This window comes from Gopherus flavomarginatus, chromosome 7, assembly GCF_025201925.1.
Source record: "Gopherus flavomarginatus isolate rGopFla2 chromosome 7, rGopFla2.mat.asm, whole genome shotgun sequence".
Taxonomy (NCBI): domain Eukaryota; kingdom Metazoa; phylum Chordata; order Testudines; family Testudinidae; genus Gopherus; species Gopherus flavomarginatus.
The window spans coordinates 85,201,498-85,223,257 of NC_066623.1; the positions used below are offsets into that span (position 1 = coordinate 85,201,498).

Genomic DNA, 21,760 nt, shown 5'->3' on the forward strand with positions numbered 1-21,760 from the left:
TTTCAGTTTTGCCTTCCTCTGGGCCCTATCCACCTTTACATGGATGAATTGCGGTCTGCCAAACCCTAAGGGCCAGCATCTCCAAATATACTATATCAGCACCAGGAAACGTCCACCAGCAGTCCATTATCCTGCTTAGCTTTCCAAATCAGTTTGAGTCTGGAACACGTTCACAGGTTGTTCTCCTCTAGGTGGATAAAGATGTCTGGTATATCCTCATCAGGCAACAGCCCATGCAAAAGAGGCATGAGCTGATCCCAGCGATGCCCCATCTGCCATGAAAAGACAAAACAGTGTTCAGTCTGAGCCCCAGCTGCAAGCCTATTCTTAAATTGCATGCTCTCTTACAAGCTCAGTGCACAATACTATGCCCATAAATCCAGCTTTGGGAGTGCTCCAATACATGATTGTCCATGTTCTTCCCCATGTCTAAGTTAAAAACCTCTGGCACTTTCAGCACACCACTTGTTTCAGTCTCCCCTCAGGCAGCCACATGAAGAATGTATAGGCCTTGGATTGCCCATGCCCTGTAACCTGCACCTCTGATGCATCTACCCAGCTGGGTAGCTGGTGTTGCAGCCCTTATCTGGAACAAGTGGGAGAAATACTCTCCCCGTGGGAAGCCCAAGAATGACAGCTCCATCTAAACACTCCAACAAACTGGAATTTGGTTAGGAAAGAACAGTCTCGCTTGCAGACTGGTCACCAGGTGACCATTGAGCCACATATGCTTGCAGTGCCCATACAGGACACAGGTTCCCCTCAGAGAGTGGTGCAAAGCAACAGCCTCGTCAATCTCAATCTGATCAGTTTTCAGCTTGCGGATCTTGAGCCACAGAGAATTACCTTCCCACGGGACAGCATGTAGTTCAAGAGACTTCCTTGAAGAGCCTCCTTTGGCCAAAGGGACCAGCTCACTAACCTGACAGGCCCCGAAGAAAGCCCACGGAAAGGCTGCCCTGAAAAGTACAAGCTTCCCCGTCCCCAATAACAGACCCAAGGACGAACCTCAACTAACAGCCTATGGACCTGCAGAGTGACATCGCTCTGTGTCCCGGCAGCCTGGGCCCAACCCTCCAGCATCCTGTGGACCATAAATCTCTGATAGGTGTCTGGATGACCCACAGACCTGCAGTAAAAGGGCATCCCAGATAAATGACTACTAACTGACAAATTTGGAGTTCTGGTATAGGCCAGGCCCTGGGTAGACCCACAGCCTCCCCAATACTTGGAACTCCACAAATGCTATTCTGTAAGCTAAAGAGATGCAAAGTACAAGTGCTCCCTTGGCCACAGATACTGCTCCTAGCAACCAAGATTCCCTAGGCTGCCAGCATCTGTTTGGGCACTTCTTTGGCCTTCTGTGCTAGTACTCTGAATCAGTTGACTCAAATTCCTGGCTGCTGGAAACAAGCAAACAGGAAGTGGCCCTGAGCACAGGGTCCTATCATGGCTCCAAATGACATGCCAAATCCCATGAGACTCTATGGTTCCAAATCCCATGAGACTTCAAGCTTACCCCTAGAATCCTGTGGCATCTGGAAATCTCACAGGACCTGGCCCATCCTGTCCTTTTTTGCCCTCTCCCACTGTGGGAGCAACCAAAACTCACCCCTTGCTAAGCTCATGACCTTCTGAGAAAAGTAGAGGTAGTAGTAACCACTAAGCTCCAACAACATGCAGTGTCAGCCAACATCCTGAATGATTTACAATCAGGATTCAGACCAGATCACAACACACAGACATCCCCAGTGGCACTAAGAGACCATTTCCTTATGGCCACAGATACAGGCAAGGTCCCCATGCTCATACTGTTGGATTTCTTGCAGCTTTTGACAAAGTAAAACCAACAGATACTGCTAATTTGCCTACTTGATGTAACAGAAGAAAATGGCACAGCATAACAGTAGCTGCAATCACTCTTCTCCAGCAGAGCTCAGAGTGGTAATAACTAGCTGCTCCTCTTCTCTAATGGCCTTCATTTGCTGAGACCCACCGACATTCAAACTATCTCCCCTTTTTGTCAATATCTGTATTAGACCACTGGGAAAGAAAGACAGTTATGCCAAAAGCTCAGCTGTCAATAATACGCTTTGACTATATCTCACTCTTCACTGTTGCAACTCCTGCCATTAACTAAGATGTCATCATGCCAACTAAAGGCCAGCTCTTGGGTGAAAAAAACAGCTAAATCAAGCTGAGCCCAGACAAGACCAAAGTTGACGCTGGGTGGAAAGGGAGGGGTGGGAGAAGAGACTACTTTGAAGAACTAGCAAGGACATTGTCCTATCCCCATCAAATGGAGAAAACCCCATTCATCAAAGTAGGGAAGAGCCATGGGATTCTGTCTGACTCATTCAAACTGGATGATCAGGTGGTGTCTATCAAAAAAACACCTTCTTGTACCTCCAGCTCACTAAGAAACTTCACCCCTTCTCCTGGAAGAGGACCTGGCCACAGAGATCCATGTATTTGTCAACTCCAAACTGGACTACTGTAATTCATTGTATCCAAAACTGAATCTAAAGTCAGTGCACAAAATGCTAGTACAAAATGTGGCTATCCAACTCCTCTGTTGTCTAGGATACCACAGCACACCAAGCATATGCTCCCAGTCCCACCATTGGCTCCAAGTCAGTTTCCAATGTAAACTGAAGACCTTAATCAGCAAAGCAAGTAATAGATCAAGCCCCAGCAATATTTTAAAAGAATAATGAATTTTTATCTATGAATGGCCAAAACAATTACTTTCTCTAAGGGCCAAGGTAGACCAAAACCCAGCATGAACTGCATGAGAACTAGAGACAGAACATTTTCAACTAGGGGATCTAAGTACAGAATGAACTTCCAGAAGAAATTAGGCAAATCCAGATTCTGACCAATTTTAGGAATGCCACAAAACATTCCTCTTTCAGAAAGGCTTTCCTCCAGATTAAGAATAATACCAACCACCAATAATATAATACCAACCACAAGATCTTACAGTTTGCTGTGTCATTTAGTTAGGTTGCTTTGCTCCATGGTGCTGAGGCAGAAGGGCAGTATATTGCCACAGTTGGGATTAGATTTCCAGTTTGGTCCTCTTCTCCAGAACTGGTGCACTGAGAGTGCACTGCGATCCAGCCTCTGAGGGAGGAGCCTCTGTCATCATGTAGCAAACCCCTTAGTCGATTACAGAACAGTATTAAGTGGCACCTGGCCCTCCTTCTCCACAAATGTTTGGCATGAAGAAGAGCCTTGTATGTTGGAGTGGAAATACTATATAGGAGAAATTAGGACTCAGATTATATAACTCCCCAAACATGATTTAGTTCAAATACGATCCCTTGACTTATTTATTTATTTTAAAGTTCTTCTATACTCTCATCAAGGAAGCAGTTAACATGATTTATGCCAAATATTTGGCATGCTGTTTATATGGGCTTGAATTGGCTATGCATCTTTGCCCTTCACTTACATAAAATTTTTCTTTTCCCAACCAGACTAAATGGTAATCAGCAAAACTTTGGAATAAACCTTGTTCTATTTTAATATTAAGTAGTATCGTATGTTTTAAAACAGCTCCAAAACTGTAACCTTCCATCTCTTCCTGACACACAGGATGCCAGGACTGGTCATCTTTGATTAAATTAATGAATAGCGTCAGGAATAAAAAAAATGAAGAAACCATCTTCTTGACGAATTATGATTGCAAGTGAAGTTTTAATCATTCTGAAACTGCAAAGTGTTAAAAGTTGTCATTCTTTGATTAAAAAACATTAACTTCATATTAGCTTATTAGAAATAAAGCTCAAATATTGAAGAAAACATGTCTCCATTAAAGGAGATTGTAGAGTCCTAAATGGGCAGCAGTTCAAGAATGCTACAGCAGCAGTCAGGCATGTACAATTGACAGTACTCTTTACTTTTCTCGTGCTGCTGCTAACTTTAGAACATCTCTAAAACCACTGATCGAAACATCATTCAGTAATTATGTATGTCAAGTATATAAACTACTTGACTGAAACATACCCCTTGGCTTTTCCCAAGCTCCTTTCTTTCTAAAACTTTATCTAGAATCTGTAATTTAATGCATTTTCCCCTCTCCCTAATACACACACCTTCATGTATTTAAGGGTGGCAGTCAGCAGCGTCTTATATCAGTTAATGTAGCCTCACAACTCTAGAATATAAATCTCTTTTCTAAAGGAAATACACCCAATTTACTCAGCCTTTTCCTTCTATTATCAATCTGAGATCCAGCATCACCAGGAAATAATAATTTTGTCATACCTTACACCCACTAAATCTATAGAGAAATCTTTCAGTGAAACAGGTCAATGGAAAAAACAACATTTTTAAAACTTCCAATTAAGGTTAGAAATTAATACAGTATAAGTAACAGGCTATTGGAAAGGCTATTGATTGTTTTAAATATGGTGCTTCTAAAACCATAAGCAAAGGCCAGACTGCAGATTTGCTATTTTCTTTAAGTTTTCTAGGCAACTTTACACTATCAGGTTTATAAAAACTAAACCAGTGATAAACTACTTTTATCTTATAATGTGCGATACACACTATAAATTATGAGCATCAGCAATTTAACATGAACTTGGGGAGGTGGTGTGACCTTAGTATTTAGCCCACAAATCTTATCAAAACTTTTTAAAATAATCTATTACTTTTGCTGAGAAAGAAAAAACCTACCTTCTGCATTGGCTTGGAGAGTTGATGTCATCTAGGGGATCGAGCACAGGGATGGGATCAAGGATTTTTTAATCTCATTGGCCACCAGTATTCCATGGGATTTAGATTCTTCATCTGTAAATTGGGGTTAATGTTATTACTAACCCATTTTGTGGGGATGCTATGCAGATTATGTTTGTAAAGAACTGCGGGATATGAAAAACACTGAGCATCATTTTGCTCTGCTTACCTAAAAGCCACATTCTAGCCAACAGAGACTGTAAATCAAGAAATCCTACTTGCAAAACTCTAATGGCATCACTGATAATCATGACAAGTAAAAAAGATCCAGGATTGACTGGGGCCATAGAGTGGGGGAAGAAAGTCAATATTTTGCCAAATAGAAGCCAATAAAACAAAAACTTAAACAATATTTCAACAAACAGATTTACTTGAAATTAACAAGGCATTTCTGTACCAATATGCTGTGGAGTTTTGGCCAGGCTAAGCATCTAGAGCAGGGGTTTCAAACTCAAATGACCACCAGGGCCACATGAGGACTAGTGCATTGGCCCAAGGGCCGCATCACTGACACCCTGCTGCCTCCGGCCCCAACCCCACTCCATCCCTTCCATGAGGCCCCACCCCTGTCCCATCTCTTCTCCACCTCCTCCCCTGAGCATGCGGCTCCTCGCTCCTCCCCACTCCCTCTTGGAAAGTGCTAAGCGCCATCAACAGCTGTTTGGCGGCAGGAAGCAGCCTGGAGGTAGGCAGAAAAAAAATAGAGAGTAATATAGTAGTATAATATTAAAATATAGTATGCTATTAAAAGTCAATTTATTAACTTTAGTATTAACTTCTTTAACTGCAATGTGAAAAGTCAGTGCTAATTTTGACAGTCATTTCATTTTTGGCCAATTAGCTGGCAGCGTTTTGCATCAACCAGAGCATCAATATGAGGTTTGATATCCTGAGACAAAATCAATCTCAGTGTTGCTTTCAAATGTTCATCACTGAGCCTTGACCTTAACACAGATTTGTAATCTTCATGGAAGAGAAAAACTGTTCACATATCCACGTACTTCCAAACACTGCCATTATCCTTGCGGAGGCAGAGAGCATGGGAAATCTTTCTGGTGAAAGAAACCTGTAGAATTCTGGAATTCCAACATCTGTACACTTCTGCTTCAAAATGGTGTCACACTGAAGATCCACTAACTCCATCTGCAACATTGACAATTTCAACAGCAAATGGTGTGGAAAAAAAAGTTGAAAATGTGGTTCAAGTGTCTTGAAATCGTTAACCCGCACATCAAACTGTTTGTGTAAGTTAGAAATGATCTCTGAATATTCTTTCAAGGATTTGGGTTCAACTTTTCCTAAGGAATTCAGAGTCAAGAAATGGCCCAAATTGCCAGCGGTCAGCTGTTTCCCCCACAAAGTAAGCTTGACTTTGAATGACTTAACACGGTCATACATCTGTGTTATCACCTGTTTTCTACCCTGAAGTTTCAAGTTCACTGCATTCAGGCGATCAGTTACATCTGTTAGAAAAGCAAGGTTGCAGATAAAAGTGGAATCAGCAAGCTGTGGAACCTCGTTTTTAATTTTTATGAAGGAATCAATCTCCCCTCTAAGTGCAAAAAAAAATGCTTCAAAACATTTCCACGACTCAGCCATCTAACTTGAGTGTGATACAGAAGTTCCCCATATTCACTGTCCATACTTGCTAGAAAAGAAGTGAACTGTTTGTGATTCAGCCCTCCTGTACGTATAAAATTAACAGTTTTAACAACTACATCCATAACTTCCTTCACATGTAGACTTTTACTACGCAGGGCTTCTTGGTGCAAAATACAATGCATACATATTGGTGAAGCTAATTGCTGGTATATTGAGGCTGTTTAGTTGGGTCTTCAATAATCCAAGCACACCAACATTTTCAGAGCACACTGATGGCGCACTGTCCATAGTCAAAGATACGAGTTTGTTCCATGGCAGTGCAGCTTTTTCAATGCACTCTTCCAGTCCTTGAAATATGTCATGTCAAGTTGTGGTATGCTTCAGTGGCATTAAGTCTAGCAATTATTCAGTTATATTCAAATTGCAATCCACACCTCTAATGAACACTGCACACTGTGCGGTATCTGATACATCTGTACTCTCATCAAGAGCAACTGAAAATGCTTCGAAGTCTTTTGCCATTTGAATCAATTGTTTTTGCACATTACCAGCTAAATCCGTTATCCTGCAGGCAACTGTACTGGCAGACAAGCTTATGCCTTCAAAAACTTTTTTCCTATCAGGACATAAAATTTTATTGGCCTTCGTAAGACATTCTTTTATGAATAAGCCTTCTGTAAAAGGTCACGATGATTTAGCTATCATTTCGCTTATCACAAAACTTGCTCTTACTGAATCTTCGCTAAACTTGTTAATCCTCAAAAAGAAATTGCTTTGCATGGCAAATGCTGCTTTAAGTTGCTGAACTTTTTCTTCTCAAATTTTTCCAGTAAATGTATCATATTTTTCACGGTGCACTGTGTCGTCGTGCCGACGCACATTATACTCCTTGGGAACAGCAATCGTTTGCTGACAAATAAGGCAACGAATTTTATCTTTTACCCCTGTGAAAAAACATAAATTCTCCCATTCGTCTTGGAAAACTCTCTTTTCTTCCATGAATGTTCTTTTTTTTCGACAAAGTCATTTCCAAGCAGTTTTAATAAAATATATACACTCAATAATGCACCTCACTCAAAGGACAAAACATGCATTTAGTTAGAATTACTTCTGTTAAAGTCCCCCCCTGCCTCACACTGGGCTGCACCATCACTCCACCCCTGCTCCACCTCTTCCAGGGGTGGCAGGTTTGTAGAAATTTTGGTGGTGCCCAAAACCTGCCCCCACCTAAACTCTACCCTCACCTGCCTAAGGCTCTAGGAAGGAGTTTGGGTGGGGGAGGGAGTCTGGGGTGCAGGAAGGGGTAGGGGTGCAGGCTCTGGGATGGAGTTTGGGGATAGGAGGGGGTGCAGGGGTGAGGGCTGTGGGGCTGGAGATCAGGGGTTTGGGGCATTAGAGAGGCTCAAGACTAGGTCAGAAGGGCAGGGGAAGGGCAGCCTGCCCCGGCCCTTGTGGAGGTGGGCACTAGGGCCCTGTGGCAGCAGGTGATACCGGCTCTGCGTGAGCTGCAGGCTCCAGGGTGGTGAGGGGGCAGCAAGTGGGGGCCAGGGGACACTCGGGGAAGGCGCGCAGGGGCGGCAGGCAGGGCTGTGGGAGAGACCCGGCCCCAGACATTGGGGAGCAGCACATGGGGAGCTTAGTGGCCACACAAAATAACTCGGGGGGGGTGAGGGGAGTTTTGTGGTGACAGGAATAACTGGGGGAGTGGGTATAGGGAGCTTGGTGGGCCATAGGGAAGAGCTCTGCAGGCTGCATGGGGCCAGCAGGCCGCATGTTTGAGACTCCTGATCTAAAGCATGACAACCAGTACTGCACACCATCTAATCCAGGGGGCAGCAACCTTTCAGAAGTGGTGTGCCAAGTCTTCATTCATTCACTCTAATTTAAGGTTTTGCGTGCCAGTAATATATTTTAATGTTCTTAGAAAGTCTCTTTCTATAAGTCTATAATATATAACTAAACTATTGTATGTAAAGTAAATAAGGTTTTTAAAATGTTTAAGAAGCTTCATTTAAAATTAAATAAAATGCAGAGCCCTCCAGACCAACGGCAAAGACCCAGGCAGTGTGAGTGCCACTGAAAATCAGCTTGTACGCCGCCTTCGGCACCCGTTCCATGGGTTGCCTACCTCTGGTATAATCAGTACCTTATACAATCACTCATGCCACCACGGAGCATACTATAATATTGTAGACATGAAACCCAGGATTGTTTGCTTTCTTTAATGAAGAACCATTTAAAATATTTTTTATTGAGTAACTGATAAATATGATGAAAATGTTTTACCACTTATTAGCTCAGATACTTCATCTTTATGATCTGTATTGGACAACAGTGCTACCCAAGTTACAAGAACAGTCAGGCCTGTAAGGAAACCCCCCACACACACTTTAAAGGTCTACACTGAAAGAGTTCTTGGGTCCTAAATGTCCATCCTGAAGTTTGGCAACAGGAGCTCTTTCCAACTCCAAAAGTTTGATGTTCTATTTACTGTGCATCTTTTCTGCTTCAATAGCTCACTCATCAAGTCAGTTTTCCCTTCACTCAATGACGTAAAATTCATCGCCAAAATGCTTCACTAACACACAGTTTTAATGTTGCCCACTGCTACCTCAATGCCTTTCCAGAATGTGGAAGGTGGCTTTAACACAAACCTATGAAAACCTGGAAATACAGAATTAGTGTAATGTCTCCCACACAGTAACATACCCACATAAATATAACTCTGTCCCTTGGTCACTGGCAATAGACACTGGGACCATGTGAAGCCTGACTTCTTAAGAAAGCCTACTATTTTCTGTGTTGTGTCCAACACAATTCTACACTATGCCATCATGCTTCTTTAAACACTCAGGTCCTCACTGTGTTAGGTGTAGCAAATTACCAGACTTGCCATCTGAAGGATGTGCAACTGCAGCTAGAGTTTTTCAGGGACCTCTCTTTCCTGGTGTGTGCTATGCAAGAGATCCAAATAGGCGAGATAAGGAAATATTACCTCTTTTTACGGTACTAGATTCTTCAGAGCCCCTCAAAACAAAACGCAGAATGAGTAATCTCAGAAATCTGCCAAGGACAGGACTTGAACTCACAGTATGTGGCAGTTGCTCAGATTCAGTGTCTTTAGTTTCTTCTCCATAGCTATCCATTGACTGATATCAGGCATGTCACTATGCACTGTTACCACAGAGCAGTAGTCTCAGGGCATATGTGCAAATCATTGTAGTGTGGATCCTAGAGGTGCCAGTTTGAAGAGCTAGAGTGAACTCAAAACTTTTCAAATACCCTCTGCCACATTGGTCAAGCAGCACTAGATGCTAGCAGTGATCAAAGCCAAAGCCAGATATCACTTGGGGCTGAGGGATGGCGGGGGGGGGGGGGGGGGGAAGAGGGAATCAATGCAATAGTTTGAGCCATAGGTACAAGCAAAAACAAAAAATAATAATGGAAAAAAGTTTACTGCTTTTTCCCCTCTCCCGGGCTTTCTATTTCTGGAACCCTTAAATAAAATGATCCCAAGTTTACAACAAAAAACCTACCCTGGGCCCCACTAAAGACCAGAAATTTTCAAGACAATCTATATATGCATGGGGATTTTAGAACATTTTGGGAAAAAATCAGCTTTTCAACTGAAAAATCATATGTCAACTTTAATCATAGGTCAATACAAGAGTCATAGTAAGAAAGGGCTACCCCTAATATTACAACAATTCCTTTGAATTACAAAGCTTTCTTTTGATGCGCTAAAGAACTTCCCACATAACTTAATAATTTTAGATACAGGCAAAATAGAATGTATCTACTTTCAATTTCTCACTGTTTCTCCCAAAAAAATGACAAGTTGCCTTCGATAAAAGACAGCATGATTACTGGGACTTCTATTTTATAATCAAAGACTATGTTAAAAATGAGTTAAGGTTGAGTATATATAAGCAATATCGGGTATAAAAGTGGCAGGTAGGTTTTATAATCCCAAAACCAAGCATAAACCTAGGAAATTCAGAGTTAAAGTTCAAATTAAAGTCAATCCACACATCTTAAAGTAAAGAAATGCATAGCTATAACTAACATACAACCTTATCTGTCCTGTTGTGACACTATGCAACAGACAGACAATTATATGTATAATGGTAGATCACAGGGTTTTTTTTTTTAATTGTGTCAGTATACAGTACAATTAAGATTGTTTGGATACCCTTATATTTCCATACCTACAGAAACTTGTGACATGGAACTTTCTGAAAGATCTGAGCTATATTATCTCTATGAATATTTGTACATAATAGTAACTTTCTCAAACAACTCCCATAGACGATTTACACAATTGTATTTGTTCAGGTCTGTCTTACTTGATTCTTTGTAGTATTTACACAAGAATACAACTACACCTTAAAATGAGAAATTGCCTATTGATCTGATTGACTGCATTCCTCCACCCTACTCCTCAATATACCTTTGCACCTGTTTGCATGTAGAGGCATTATCTGAATCACTTAGTCCAGAAATATCTTTCCACCTCCGACAAATCTCTGTCACATTAGTTTCAGTACCGACTTCCTTTGGTAATTTAACAAATAAGCACATAGCAGGTATGTAATATATGCATTTGGAATGTTCATATACATTGCCTATGCCTATAAAGGCAGTGTGCAAAACATAAGCTTTTTAAAACTTCAGAATATCAACTTCTATAAATCTCATCTAAACAGGTATAAAATCTAAACAGGTATATCAGCACTTATATTTAGAGGTTTGGAACAATATTTTTGGGTTCATTGCCCAACACTTTTTAATTCTGCCACCTATTACTTCTGTTCAATTGATTTATAAGCCAAATTAAAAGTTACTCTTTCCAACCTGCTGCAGTTGCAAACACTTCTGTAATACTAATAGACCCCACAACTCTTCTGTGATCAATTCTGAAGCCATGATATGCAAGCACATATACCTGATTATGCGCATATTACTAATTCCTCTCTAACTGCTCTAGACCTAAGTTTCAGTTACACTCTTTTTCATGTCACCCAAAAAATGCTGCCAGAGAGTTATCAAAAGAAATATCTTTTAACTTGAACAGGAAAAACACTGTTACTGCAACACAGAAAATAAGGTTCACTCATAATTTGAAATCTATAATCCTTGTTACCACCTTTTCACAAAGAAAATGGTTTAAAAAAATCTTCAATAGGATCATTAGTGTTTTTTAGAAACTTCAGTAAAACTACAGAAGTACAAACAGCAACCATGAATTAAATCCATATTTGCCAGCTCCAGCCACCATCATTTCCTCATATTTGTACTTATTAAGACATTAGGTAAACAGTTTGTCTATCTCCAAGAAACAGAATCTACAGTAAAGGAAACTCATATTTCTTAAAAACCCACACACACCACTGGACTTCAGGCAAGACAGATAATTTTACCTAATTAGTCCATATTTTTATATATATATTATATATATATATATAATATATATAATATAATATAATATACACACACACACACCCCAAATTTCTGCCGACATGAAGTAAGTAGAGAGTGTGAAGAGGTGTTATCCCTGACCGACAGCTGTGTGGCAAAAGCCCTTAGCGTAGACTCAGTTATATACTGGCAAACAGTTTCCTCTTTCCACTGGGTGAAGTAGGATAGGCTGGAATTAGCTATGCAGGCAAAAGCATAGTATTGCTTGAATAAACTACATCTACATCTGTTAGTGTACATATAGCCTTAATGCAAGGCATAAGAACATGCATCTAACTTCAGCAATGTAGTTAAGACAGACAAAGATCAAGTAACACTCCTCTCATACTAACTGGCACAATCCATATTTCAGATTTAAATAGCTGAAATAATGAAATTTACTATTTTAAAACTCCTATGATGGTGAAATTGATCAAAATGCACCATAAATTTGGCAGGGCCCTAGTCATAAACATGAAGAAAATGAGTGTCTAAATGTATACACTCAATAAAGCAGCAGCCTCATCAGTAACAGAAGTGAATATAAGATATTCTTTTCATACTATTTCAAAAAAATATACGAAGATTTAGGGACTTCTTGAATGACACATTGTTCAATGGACTCCAACTTGAAATCCAGTCATTTAAAAAGGGATAAATAACCTCCTCCTTAGTCTCCATGCCAGTTTTATTTTGTTTTTGTAGATGATGTTCTCATGCTGCTCCTAATAAATATACATAGTGTATATAAATCAAATTAACTGTCCATCTGGAGTTTGGCCATATTTGAAGAAATTAGGTTGCAACTAAGTTAATAATTATTGTAAACATTATAAACACAAGAAATTCAGAGTACAAATTACACTTAAAGAAATCAAAACATGTTAAGATACACATGCTCAGTTATGTGTATGAAAAATAGAACAAATCTATTCCCCTTAAAAAATACTTTAATATAGTTTCAACCACAAATACTAAAATACTTTAATCATATTTGTATGGTTATTGGATGGCATTACTACGTGTTAAAGGCAGAAGAGATAAGTGGTCTGTGAGAAGCTTATTTAAGTTTCCTGACCCTTGTGTATGCAAAATTCTCAATCTTAAATTTTATTAATTTTTTCAATCACTGATTCAAGGAAATGAAACTGAAGACAACTTATAAGTCATCTGCTACATGTCCCTGCCAGTCTATGCCACCCCCAGTCCCTACAGAATGTTTTTCCAGTGTTTTGTTGGCTTTATGAAGCCTCAAGTTCTTATGCCGCAATAAAGCAGTTTTTAATCGCTTATTCAAAGTGTTATAAAATCAGGCATATGAAATTAATATAAACCTCAACCTAGGAATTATTTTTAAAAAGATAATGTAACGCTTATAAAAGAAGTTAGCTCAACTGCATTAGAAACTAAGCCCACTATTCCCAAAAGTAGTATACTACTGCCTGTGCTTATTAAAGCTTCAACACACTATTCAAATGTCTCACTCATGTTCTGCAGGAAACATCCCTAGAGGTGAAAGTCCAGTTTAGTCTCTATTCCTCATTCAGTCATTGGCACTTTAGCTAAGAAGAGCAATGAAACTACCAATTAGTGCCAAGTGCAACAGTGGTTTTGGTGATGGGGAAAAATTAGACTGACACCACAGTATATAGTCCACAATGCTTGGTCACTATGAACCTGAGGCAGATGTGAAATGATGTTTTAGGCCCAGATTCAGCAGTTCATCCCCACTCATCCAAGTACTTACCCATGTATTTATATGCTCTGCCGAGCTGGGGATTTAGAGAGGAGATTCCCTATCCCACTATTAATCCCTTGAGCCATCTCACCCCCAACATGAAGTGCATGTACAATTAGCTTTTATAAGGAATTCTGCTAGGGTATTTTGAGTTCTACCATAATAGATACCCAGTCTCACAGTATACAAAACTGCTCAGATGGAGGAGCTATTATGTATGTTGTGAATACATATCTATGTCGTTATTGCCCATCACCATGTAACTGCATGCTGAACAAAAGTTAAAGCAACAGTCTTGGATCCAATGACCCAGGAAGCACCAACTGCCGCTGAGTAAAAGAAAAGGTAGCCAAAAATTATAATGTTAACAGGTCAACTGACAGGACAGTAGTTCAAAAGGTGACTCAAAATCAACACATCAATAAAACTACGTATTTAATGATTATTTTTGTCCCATTAAGAATTTTTCCAGCTTTTAAAAATGTTTTAAAAGAATCAAATGTTAAAAACAATTACAATTAAAGTGTATCTTAAACCCACACAAGCAGAGAAATTTAGAGTTAGAACTGGAATTCTTCCCTAAACCCATGTTATGGGGACAGTATTTAAGGATCTGAGAAGTACTGGGCAACTCTACAGGTACTTCAATACCTATCACACAAAAGGATGGTCAAGGACAATTTTAGTCTTAGCTGTGAGGGGTTTTTTTGTTCTGTAGGAACAACTGAGATGAAGAAGTTATTTGAGCATAATCTTTTATAGTTTAATTTCTGAAAGTTGTACACTATTCAAAAGAGAGTAACTAGGATTCTTGCGCAGTTTTAAAAATCACCCAACTATTTTAACTAAGTTTGAGTAATAAATAATATTCAGTTCTTATACAGTGCTTTTCATCTGTAGATCATAAAGTGCTTAATATAGGAGGTCAGTATTGTTATCCCCATCTCAACTGAAGCACAGAGAAGTGAAGTGACTGCCCAATATCAGCCAGCTCCAGCTAGCCAGGGGTAGAGCCAGGTATAGAACCATGGTCTCCTGGGCTCCAGCCCAGTGCTCTAAACAAAAACATAGATACTCAATATTCCATTTCACTTAAGACAAAAATAATTTTATAGCAGTACCAAAAAATTGTAAAACTTACTTCAAAAATAAATTAATTATTTTCATGCACTATACGTCATCGATACCCTTGCCATTCCACCCCCCCATCATATTCATTTCTAAGCATTCTTCTCCAATGTTGAAGTGTAGAAAAAAATAAACACAAACATGAGAAGTTAACTGTACAGGGAAAGTGATATACACAATGTGCCATTAAGTTAGCTGAAATGATTATTTATCTCTGTCATTCTGTTATGATAATTTTCAGTGTCATTTCAAACAATAAAAACACACTTCTATCTAAATTAACTTGGTAATATCCTTTACCTCAAAATGGCAATAAGTTAAAACATTTAAAATGACTTATGAAAGGTTTCTGTTGTCAGCAATCTTTCCAGGCTAAACTTCACAATATAGTATCTGATTAATAAAGCAGGTAACAGGGCTGGCTGGAAGACTTCATCAAAATCAAATTTCTATGAAAACATAAAACATTTTTTTTTCTTTATTCTGCTCAGCTCCATAGGTATAATCCAGAAAAAGACGTTTATAAACAAAGTTATTTAGGTAACTATACCTGTTCACACTTAAGACCCAATTGTGAAAAAACGTGAATAATTTACTAACTTCAGCAGCCCAATTTGAAGAAAATGGGACTTCTTATCATATTAGGCTATGGCCTGTAGCATTGGTGGAGTTAGGTCCTAATTTTTTGCCACTCAGTTTAAATTAAAAAACTGCTGCCAATAATATACTTAGGTTACATCTACACTACGCAGCTTTTAGCAACAGGACTGTCTCGCTACAGCCATGTTGCAAAAGGTGTGCAGCGTAGCCGCTGTTTGTCAGCTCTCCTGCTCACAAAAAACTTCCCTCTCCAACAAGCAGCGTTAGCGTTGTCAGATGATAAAGTGCTGTTCACACCGGTGCTTGTTGTCAGCAAAATGTGTGTGTCTGTGTCTGTGGTTCAGTTGCCAGTATAGGCATAGCCCTAGTTTGTTCTTTTGAGTTAAGTGCTAATAGTGGTTTGGGGCAAAATTTTGAATGAATATGAAATTTAATTATCTAAATATACTCTAGAATATCAATGAAAGAGGTTTCAAGAGCAAAATCAAAGTCTGTACCTCTAAGGACCAGGTCCTACACACAATGAGCTTATCAGTAACTTTACTTATATAAATACAATTTAATATGCATGAATAAAGTTATTCACATGCATAAGTATTTTCATTATCCAACTCTAACAACTTCTTAATGATATGGCTTCTGTTAAGCTTCACCACTCTCAAGGAAGCACCGGTAATCTGAAATAAGCAACACATATACAAATACAAACACTTATACACTTGTACAAACTGTCAAATTTACAATTAGAAAACAGAACACTACACACAAAACATTATTTGTAATAACTTCCTCCCTGTGAAGCTGAAAAGGGGAGCATATGTGGATGGCTTACGATACAGATGGTAGATAATTGGAAGGGAGGGGTTGGTTTTTTTAAACATATTTGTTTAAGTTGTGAAATAGATGAAGTTATATATGTAATCTACAGAATGTCATAAAAGCAGGTTTTGCACAGGCTTTTAGTAATTCCTCTCTTTTTCTCAAAATTACTACTACTGTTTACGTAGCACAATAGGAAAGAGTTAGAATACTTGATTTATACTCACCCCATCACTCTACAGAAGTACCTGAATCATGTGACATGAAGGGACTCTCTCAAGAGGTAAAAAGGTAGTTTATTTTCCGTGACTTTGGCAGTGTCATCTGATAAGCCAACAAGGATGTCAAACAGAACCTATTATGAAAAAATCTGACAGACCACCAAACTCATTTAACATATTTTCATTCGACAGCTACTGATCTGTATTTCTGACCTTTGGCAAATCTGAACCAGTAATCTAGAGACAAGTGCAAGAGATTTCCATATCTCATTAATAATTCCATAAACAATCCAGTACTCTTAACTTTTTTTGTATTTTACTGAAGATATAGAAAATTAAGGTACCAACTCAAATCTATTTTCCTACTTACATATGGAAGCCAAAACAAATTTTAAGTTTAATTTCTTTTAAGAAAATCAATTTAATCAGATATACAGTCAAACCTTGTGTTTGTTTTGTAAGAAATGTGCAGTTAATATGTCAAAGTTCGCAAAATCTCTCTTTGTAGGTCAAGGTCATTTTGAAACAAGCATATTTGCTACAGTAACTGCTGCATCAGTTCCTAGTAAACTGTACTGTCAGCTACTTGTGAATGTTTTAGCCTTATCATGCTCATCATATTTTGCCAAGACTGAAGGACTGTCCAACAACTAAACATTACCTTCTAATTACAGAATTCTAGCAAATACTTACTTAGACTATACCTGATTTAGGTAATGCTTTGAATCTTTACTATAAGATCAGTTGGTTCTATGCATTCTTTTAACATTTTCTTAATACTCTCCATTAGCATAGATATAAAATATTTTACTGCAGCTTGTAATGATGTTACTGGCAGGAAACACAAAGTTGTACATTTTGTTACTGGGAAATTCCAGACCACCAGCATACACACTGGAAGTCACAGTTTACTGTTCTCTCATTCTTCAATTCCTTACCCCCCATAGCAGAATTCCAAGCTAATGTGACTAAAATACAGTGAAATGTATCTCATGAAAATACAGGCTTTAAAAATGGCCTTTAAAGACTGAATGAAATTACAGTGGAAACTGAATGAGACATTTAGAGTGGTCACTGTATGTGACCTTCAACCTAAAATCTGTCAATTTCACAAAAATGAGTTAGAAATAGTTTCGGCTAGTACACCGGCTCCTAAGTTTTCTTGCCAAAAGACCCACATGAACAAAAGGAGACCGTCTTGACTATCTAGGGAAAACTGACTAGGCAAAGTTCTGTCAAATACATAAGGCAAAAGTGAAAATAAATTATCCTAACCCATATCTAAAACTACTGTAGTTTTTGATGTTACTTGCAGGTAAAAAAAATGTGCCAATGAATTAAAGAAACGTGAGCGCAACTGTGCACTCCTGTTGTAAACTACAGTTAAGTGCCTTATACTGGAACCATCTCAAACAAAAAACTTGAATGTACATGATTTAATACATCTCATTAAGTCTTATTTAAAATAAGAAGAGTGGTAAATTCAAAATTCTGATATGCAATTTTTCCAGAAAAAAGTAGAAATCTAATAAACCATAGTTTAAGTGAATAATATAAAATGATAGGAAAAGGGGATATAAAACTAATCCATGCCACTGTAAAAATAAATTATATAACTTTCACAAACTTGTCCATTCTGATACGATGGTTCTTTTCTATATTTTGTAGAGTTGACAGAATAATAAATTTAAACTTCATTTGGATTTCCTTGTTAATATTGTAAGTTTCCTGTATTGACAGAGAGATTTATATATATTGGTAAACATTAAATATTATTACTAGTAGTGTAGAAAATACAGAAGACGCAGGATTCATTCCACTCTGGGGTTTTCCACAAAAAATTTCATTGTTCTCTACTCCGCAGTTCTGCTACAAAGTTTTCTAATAAATATTTCCAGTATTTCTAGATAAATTCAGTTTTGCCTCTATTCATATTCACTTTTTTGTATATATAACATTGTGACAATCATTAAATTAAAGTATTGTTCTGCCACAGGGATGTTTCAAAAACATCACACAACTTGGGTCTAAGCAATATCAAGTTTGTATTAAAACACTAATAGTTTATGAAAGGTTAGTATCAACTCTTTCTATAGAAAGCCATGTTAAGAACCAGCAATTGACATTTAACTTTTGAGATAGTGCCTTGCCTTTAGTCTTGCTCTCACAAGCAGTAAGTCAATAGGCAGATCATGTATCAAATCCAGACTGCCAGATGCTTTTGAATGGACCACAACATTTTTATTTACTTCTTATTATCATTATTGATGTGAAAAATGTTTCTCCAGAGTCTGAACCTTGACTATACCATGACCAAGAAATATGGACCATCACAAAAAATAATTGACTACCCTTGCAGTAAGTGAATGAAGTATGCTCAATATTCATTGTACACTCTTTCCCTTAGACGAGGGTGGGCAAACTATTGTCCGTGGGCTGGATCTGCCCAACAGCCGTTTTAAGCTGGTCCTTGAGCTCCCACTAGGGAGCGGGGTCTGGGACTTGCCCTGCTCCAAAGCTCCATCCAAGGAGCAGGGTCGGGCACCACTTCATGCGGCTCCCAGAAGCAGCCAAATGGCCCTGCTCCAGCCGGCATGCAGGGTCAGGGGCCGTTCCATGCAGCTCTCGGAAGCCGCAGCATAGCCCCCCTCCAGTGCTCCAGCTGGGAGCAGGGTTGGGGGCCACTTCACGCAGCTCCTGGAAGCAGAGGCATGACCGCAATCCAGTAGCCCCCTCCAGCACTCCAATGGGAGCTGCAGGGCAGTGCCTGGGGACAGGGCAGCACACAGAGTTGCCTGGCCATGCCTCCACGTAGGAGCCGGAGAACGGACATGCCGCTGCTTCCGGGAGCTGCTTGAGGTAAGCGCTGTGCAAAGCCTGCACCTCTGAGCCTCTCCCCACACCCCAACCCCAGCCCTGATGCTCGCCCCAAACCCCTCGATCCCAGCCCTGAGCATCCTCCTGGATCCCAAACCCCTCATCCGTCCCACCCCAGCCAGAGCTTGCACCCCTTCCCACACCGCAACCCTCTGCCCCAGCCCTGATCCCCCTCCCACCCTCCAAACCCCTTGGTTCCAGCCCAAAGCACCCTCCTACACCCTAAACTTCTCATCCCCAGCCCCACCTGAGAGCCCTCACTCCCCCCCGCACACACCCCACTCCAGAGGCCCCTCCCACACCCTGAATGCATCATTTATGGCCCCACCTCCAACCAGAGCCCTCACCTCCTCCTGCACCTCAACCCCAATTTTGTGAGCATTCATGGCCCACCATACAATTTCTATTCCCAGATGTGGTCATCAGGACAAAAAGTTTGCCCATCCCTGCCGTAGACTCTTAGCAGTAAGTATGTACATACTGTAAACACCACTACTTCATTTTTTAAAATTACATACAAATTACTCAAAGTAAACATCTTTCTTTCAGGCACCTTTTGTTCATTTCCACTCAAATTACATACTTTCCAGTTACAGACTTTTTCTTTAGCTTATTGTTCTATTACTAACTGGAAAGTGATATTCAGAGTTGCATCTTTGCCCTATAAAAACTGTAACCCCTTATTTTGCACAGATTTAGTAAAGTTATGAAGTCTGAACAGAGGCTTGGGGAGCAGGGGGCAAGACCTACCAAAATCCATTTCCTAGTTGAGAAATAATCTAACATGCAGTAGAAGTACACAGCAAGCCTACTAAAGATCTCTATTTAATCTTGCAGTCAAAATATATTGGAGAACTGTAAAAATTACACTGTTCATAGTCTAACTCCATACTTTACACAAGTCCAGGAAACTGGCCTGTTTTCAGAGAGGCTTGGAAATGACAAACAGCTGCATTTTCATAACATTCTACCAGTTATTACTCTATAAGTAAAGAAAGGAGTTCTCTGAATGCACTGAATTATATTTCTATCTGTCCATTTTCTTCTCTGCATGGATTACGAGTCCAAAGGCTACATACAAGAAAAGCTGCATCTGGTATGATCATCAAGCACTTCAATGGGAATGAAAAAACAAAAACAAAGAAAAATACTTTCTACTAGAAAAAGACTAGAATTGGAAATGACCGTTTCCCTGCTGGAGAGAGCATTTGCAAGTGATACAACTGAAAAAGTTGCTCTACTCACATCCTCTACTATGCATAGGGTGCCCAGCACTGACTAACCAATTACGTTTATTTCCTTCAATGAACCGACTCGAGTGTTTGTAAATACAACTTGATGTGCACCTAAGGGGCTGAACGGAGCGAGAAAGGAAAAGAAAAATCTCGCCAGCGGTATGTGGAAGAAAAAGGACCTCACACCACTTGCACAAGGATTTCAGGGGCTATTAATCTGTTTGCGAGCTCGAGACAAGGCTTGGAGAGGCAGTTTCAGCTCACTCTCAAACAACCTGCCCAGAGGGGGGGACGCTTCCTGAGTCACTCCGGGCATTAATCCGACGAGCGAGGGAGGGAGCGAGGGAAGCGGCTCTGGCCAAGAAGATTATCCTCTGGGCAGCGCGCGCTAAGCAGGAGCCCAGACGGGGCGGGGGGCCTTGCGGAGGGGAAGGCGGCTGCCCCGGCATCCCCTCGCTGGGGAGGGGAGGAGACGACCAGAGCCGGACCCAGGCGGGGCGGCGGAATGTGACGGGAATGGGGTGGGGTCCATCCCCTCAGCACGCGCGGAACCGGCCTGGGACGGCGGAGGTCTCAGCATCCAGTCTGCGGAGCGTTGTGCCGCGGGGAGCGGGCCGGAAGGAGGCAGGGGGCGGTTGGTTTCTCCAGGCAGCGGGGCTGAGACAGGAACGGGGCCCCGGGGCAGGAGGCGAGCGGGCTCCCCGCGGCCGCCTGAGCCCGGGCACTGAGCGACCCCGGCCCCTCTTACCTGGAGGTCGGTGAGGAGAATCTCCCTCTCCGCCGTGTTGGACGCCATTGCGCTCTGGTTTGAACTCCGCACCTGGACGCTGCCGCCGGGGAGGGGAGGGAGGCGGGTCTGGGGCCGGGACTAATCGGGGGGAGGGGGCGCTGAGTGCTCAGCCCGGGCGGGAGGCTGGGGGATCCGGGAGGGGCAAGAACCCCCCCCTCTCATGGGGGTCCGCGCGGGCGCTGCGCTCCCCCGCTGGCCGCACACCGAGCGGCGCTTCCCCCGCCCTGGCACCTTCTTGCTTGGCTCCAGCCGCCCTCGGCCGCCGCCTCCACCGCAGCTGGGGCCGCCCGCCGCGGCTGTCGCACCATTTGGCTGTCACCCTGTCGCAAACGCGCCGCTGCTTTGCGGCTCCATACGAGCACGTGATGGGGGGGGTGCAGGTTCGTGGGGAGCGAACCCTACAACTTTCCCTTCGGGGCAAAGTGGGGACGCGCCGAGTGTAGGGGGCAGCCGCTTAGGAGTGACCCCACCCCCATCGCTGTGAAGCGGGATGAGAGAAGATGGCGCCCTCCACTGTTGCCAACGCGTGAATTTTTATCAGTTTTTT

General features: G+C 41.0%; 1 protein-coding gene across 5 annotated transcripts in view; it reads right to left on the reverse strand.

Moving 5' to 3' along the window:
- The window catches only part of PKN2 (protein kinase N2), a 121,325-nt gene extending 99,830 nt beyond the window's left edge, over positions 1–21,495 (reverse strand). For 4 of the 5 annotated variants that reach the window (XM_050962119.1, XM_050962116.1, XM_050962117.1 and 1 more), the window contains exon 1: positions 21,172–21,495. Coding sequence is in view for 4 of the 5 variants with exons in the window: in XM_050962116.1 (XP_050818073.1) it covers positions 21,172–21,219 (48 nt within the window). In the remaining variant the exon portion in view is untranslated. Of the gene's footprint in view, positions 1–4,686; positions 4,888–21,171 lie in introns of those variants that run through there. The other variant, XM_050962115.1, reaches the window with a different exon arrangement.
- Positions 21,496–21,760: the final 265 nt, after the last annotated feature.